Source organism: Octopus bimaculoides, chromosome 22 (assembly GCF_001194135.2).
Source record: "Octopus bimaculoides isolate UCB-OBI-ISO-001 chromosome 22, ASM119413v2, whole genome shotgun sequence".
Taxonomy (NCBI): domain Eukaryota; kingdom Metazoa; phylum Mollusca; class Cephalopoda; order Octopoda; family Octopodidae; genus Octopus; species Octopus bimaculoides.
The window spans coordinates 22,313,355-22,318,432 of NC_069002.1; the positions used below are offsets into that span (position 1 = coordinate 22,313,355).

General features: G+C 37.2%; 1 protein-coding gene across 1 annotated transcript in view; it reads left to right on the forward strand.

The window, feature by feature from the left end:
* The first annotated feature begins 3,320 nt into the window (after window positions 1-3,320).
* Window positions 3,321-5,078, forward strand: part of LOC106874360 (fumarylacetoacetate hydrolase domain-containing protein 2) — a 90,045-nt gene continuing 88,287 nt past the window's right edge. The window contains exon 1 of the mRNA XM_014922071.2: window positions 3,321-3,639. Within this exon, the coding sequence (XP_014777557.2) occupies window positions 3,461-3,639 (179 nt within the window). The 5' untranslated portion in view covers window positions 3,321-3,460. The remainder of the gene's footprint in view (window positions 3,640-5,078) is intronic.

Sequence of the window (5,078 nt, forward strand, 5' to 3'; positions counted from 1 at the left end):
GGAGTGCGATAGGGACAGACTGGTGGAGTGCGATAGGGACAGACTGGTGGAGTTAGATAACCAGTGAATATCGTGCAACTGATATCATTTTTCTGAAGTTAGGTAGTAGGTATGTAACAAGAATGTCCTCTTTGACCTTTAGATTCCTGATGCTTTAGTCTTTTTTTTTTTATGGTTGGGGAAGATAAAGTACCAGATTGATGGTTGGCAAAAGAATCGCTGGGTCTTCTTTGTCTTTTAGCCCTCTTTTGAACAGTTTTAAGTTGGTGGTTCCATCACTTACTACATCGGTTATTGAAACGGGTGACGTAGTAGGGAAATTAAAAGCTTGGACAATGGCATTCAGAATTAGATATCTGTACATGTAGTAAATGCGTTCATGAGAAATATCCTTTAATGTAAGAGATTTCAAAATTATAATTATCAACTTCTAATCTAGAATAAGAAACATTTACAGTATAAATAATTTCGTATGTGACAGTCAACAAAATCTTCGTCTGTTCTGCATAAGCAAAAATTTCATTAAAATTTAATATAAGTTATCTCCCTTTAAATTTGAAGCTTTAGAAGTTACGTCCCTTGAAAGCAATTGGTGACCAGTAGGAAATTATTTTCTGCAGCAGATTCCGACATTTCGAACAGAAGCGAAATATATATTGTTAAATAGCGTAAAATTTTATTTAGAATGTTTTGATTTATTAAAAAAGAGAGGTGACATATTTTATATGTATGCTTGTCTCATGGAGAATTGTGCCATTTAATACAAAATTTTTGGACTTGACAATATCATTTTAATGTTTTTTACTCACCGAGATTACTAACGTATTGAGAATAATATATAGATTTTATTCATCCAAGTACGAAAATTTACTGTAAAAAGTTGGGAGGATCTTTTTTAAAACGGGGGCCACATTTTTCATTAATGTTTTACGTAGTGTTTTTGGTACCGAAAGACTTTCAAACTTCGTATACTTATCTATTTTGTGTTATAGAACAGAAAAATATTTTTGTATTCGAATTTATTTCATGTAAAAAATTGTCTTATTTCGATAATTTCAACCAATCACTGACAAGTATTCAGTTGTTTATATTTACTCCTTTGGCTGATTAAGCCATAGCTTCGTTTTAGTTGCTTTTTTCATTTTAAATTTGCTTTTTTCATTTTAAATTTGCTTTTGTCATTTTCTTTTTTTTTTCTTCGTTTTATTTGCTTTTTTCTTTTTAAATTTGCTGTTTTACCCTAACCCTAACCCTAACCCTATCACCGATAGAATTGTTTCAGAATCGTTTGTTTATGTAGTCGGCACTTAATGTATATCAGCTGAATGGACGTCAGTGATTGGTTTGTTTGCCTAAAACCCTTCAAGGCAGTGTTCCAGTATGGCCGCAGTCAAATGACTGAAACAAGTAAAAGAATAAAAGAAAATCATATTGCTACTGTTTGCTTCTTGCTCAGAGATTTATTTTTGCTTGTTTCAACTTTTTTGAGATCAGCGACAGTTTGTCACTGGCAAAAATCATAGAGTATTTTGCGAGTGGAATGAGTTTTCATCACAGCTCATGATTATCAGACACTGATGATGGGTTACTACCCAGGAACCAGGGTCTGTATGTATCACGTAAGGCTAGAGATAGGAACGATGATTTCCCCTCGCAAGTATTACTAATCAGACACAGACAGTGTTGTTAGCCAGCTGGAGGAGATGTCCTCCTGGGGCTAAAAACAACAGTAGCATCATCCTCTATGGGACCACCACATCTAGTTGGCAATTATATATCTTATAGTTTTAGAGAAAAGAACCAAGGTCCATGAACTCATTGATGAAAATCCACTATCACATATAGAAAACTAATAATTAAAAGCACAATAAATAAGTATAATATAATACAAAGTAAATATCATAAGATAATGATAATAAAACGACTACACGTGTTTCATAACCAAATTTTCAAATAGAAAAAATATATCATCATCATCATCATCGTTTAACGTCCGCTTTCCATGCTAGCATGGATTGTACGATTTGACTGAGGACTGGCGAACCGGATGGCTGCACCAGGCTCCTATCTGTCTGACAGAGTTTCTACAGCTGGATGCACTTCCTAACGTCAACCACTCCGATTTATATATATATATATATATATATATATACACACACTTATCTATGCATATAACAACAGCCGTTGTTCAGCCCTAGACCCTATGATCAAAGGTATTCCGGCCACGATCATCACATTGAGTATCAAAGATTCAGTGTTTCATTTCCTTTTCAGGACTACCATGTGTAATTTGAGTGAGAGTTGGCTGTCATTTTTAGCATTGGGTTGGCGTAGTAGAAACAGAATTTATTGTTTGGGTGTAGTTGTTGCTGTTTAGCCTTCGTTCTACCTACCATTCCACTAGATTTCTTTGTTCAGTCATGGTATACACCTACAGCATTTATTAACAAAAGCTTACGTTCTGAGTTCAAATTTTGCCAAGGTCAATTTTGTTTTCTTTCAGTATTGGTCTACAGAATGTCGGTGTGGGGAGACGACATCATTGAACCTCTTTCTTCAGCCCAGCCTCTGCCTCTGTCATTAGCAAGAATGACATCATATACCAATACCGAAGGCTTGCCATCAGTTTTACCTTTTGCGTTCAGCGATTGATGAAATAGAATATCTGTTGCTGCAATTGATCTCTCGAATCACCTTATCAAAGGAATACATTGCATAATGTAGTCCAAGGTATACTGATTGTACCAACCTATAGCCTTCTTATTAGATAGTGGTTATGATGGTGGTGGTGGTAGTAGTAAAAGTTGTATTGTTTTTAGTGGTAAAGGGGGATTTAGCCGCAGTAGTAGTAGTAGCAGTAATGTTAGTAGTCGTAGTAATAAGAATGATGATGGTGGTGGATGAGGTGGTGGTAAGAGCAGTGTTGTTGTTTGCGCTCTCGTCGGATGTTAGTAGTAGTAGTAGTAGTAGTAGTAGTATTGAGGTCAGAGATTATAGCAGTTTCACATTTACAAAGTCGATATCCACCCCACCCCCACACGAACACACGATTGTCTAGTACATATCCACACACAAACCGAACACCTCGCTCCGTATGTAATAAACAAACACACATACTTATTTAATGTGAAACGGTATAAAACTATTGTGACGGGTCAATGTGCTATGTTGTAAAACAAGCTAGACTGGGCTGTTATTTCTAGCAATTAAAGTAGTGATACTAGTGTCCTCGTTACCATCATTAACATCGTTAGCAGTGTTTCCCAGTTTCATTACCAGCAGCGGCAGCAGCACTACTACCCCCCCCCCCCCAAAAAAAAAAACCCAACAACAACAGCGATAACGTTTCGGCATCGTCATCGTCGTCGCAGTCGTCGTTCTGATTATTGTTATTTCAAGTGACAGCGACAGACACGGATCTCTCCTCTTTTCTCTCTTCTCCTCTGTCACATCTGCAACTATGAAGTTTTTACAGTTTGAAAGAAGATGCAATGGTAATAAAAAGAAAGTACTTGGTGTTGAAACGGTGCTCAATGGTAAACATGTAATTGTCGATTTAAATTTAGCCGATCCGTCCATTCCGATGGACATGAGAACATTTCTTAACGATAACCACAACAACTTAATTAAAACATTAAGGTAAGTCTTGAAATTATTATTATTATTTTTTTTAGTTATTAATATTAAAAATTTTAATTTATTCAATGGATGACTTTATTAATCTTACCTTTTTGAGAGCTGTGTCAAAAAACAATACGATCTTGGTTGTGGGGTGTTGTGGGTTTCTAGTTGTTCTGTCGTGCTTTTGTTCATTTGTATAAAGTGAATGCATTTATTTGTAGAAATTGGGCGGACATGTGTTATATATATATATCTTTTACTTGTTTCACTCATTAGACTACGGTCATGCTGGGGCACCGCCTAAAAGAATTTTAGTCGAACGAATCGATTTCCCCCAATTTCCCAACCCTCAGCCTAGTACTTATTCTGTCGCCTTCTTTTGCCGAAACACTAAGTTACGTGTACGTAAACACGTCAGTGAAGGCGTATGTCTCAGTGGTTAGAGCGTCGGGCTCCCAATCATAATGTAGTGAGATCGATTCCCGGACCGGGCTGTGTGTCGTGCTCTTGAGCAAGACACTTTATATCACGTTGCTCCAGTTCACTCATCTGTAGAAATGAGTTGCGACGTCACTGGTACCAAGATGTATATCAGTCTTTGCTTTTCCCTTGGATAACATCGGTGGCAAGGACAGGCGAGGTTGTATACATGGGCGACTGCTGGTCTTCCATAAAATAATCTTGCCCGGACTTGTACCTCGGAGTGGAACTTTCTAGGTGCAACCGAAAGGGTTCTTTACGCTTTTAAATATATCAATACCTGCAATCAAGCGGTGATGGAACACACATACACACACGAGCTTCTTTCAGTTTCCGTCTACCAAATCCCTTTTGCTTGACCGAGGGGCAACACAGTGACACCTGCGTCTATACATCCATCCACACACACACACACACACACACACACACGCACACATTGTCTTCTATTTTTGGTTTCAGTCATTGGAACACGGTCATGCTGGGGCACTGTGGTGAAAGGCTTAATTTTAAAATGCCTGGTACTTATTCTATCGATCTCTTATGCCTAACAGCTTATTTACAGGGACTTAAACAAAACAACACCAGTTATCAAGCAGGGACTAACACAAACACTTAAACATAGATTGTATATATGTATGTATATAGTATATGTATGTATGTATATATATATACGATGGGGTTCTTTCTGTTTCCTTCTACCAGATCCACTCACAAGGCTTTGGTCGGCACGATGCTATAGAAGACACTTGCCCATGGTTCCACATCATGGAACTGAACCCGGAACGATGTGGCTGGGAAGCAAACTTCTTTATTTCATAAATATTTGCCATAAAGGCATTACAAAGAGGGGACGAATAAGGACAGACAAACATAAAAGGGGTGAAGAAGCTGTATCGATTAAATATTTACAATTTTAAATACACAATAAAAATTATTTACAATGTTTGATTGAAGTATTGCTCAAGGATAGGTATCCG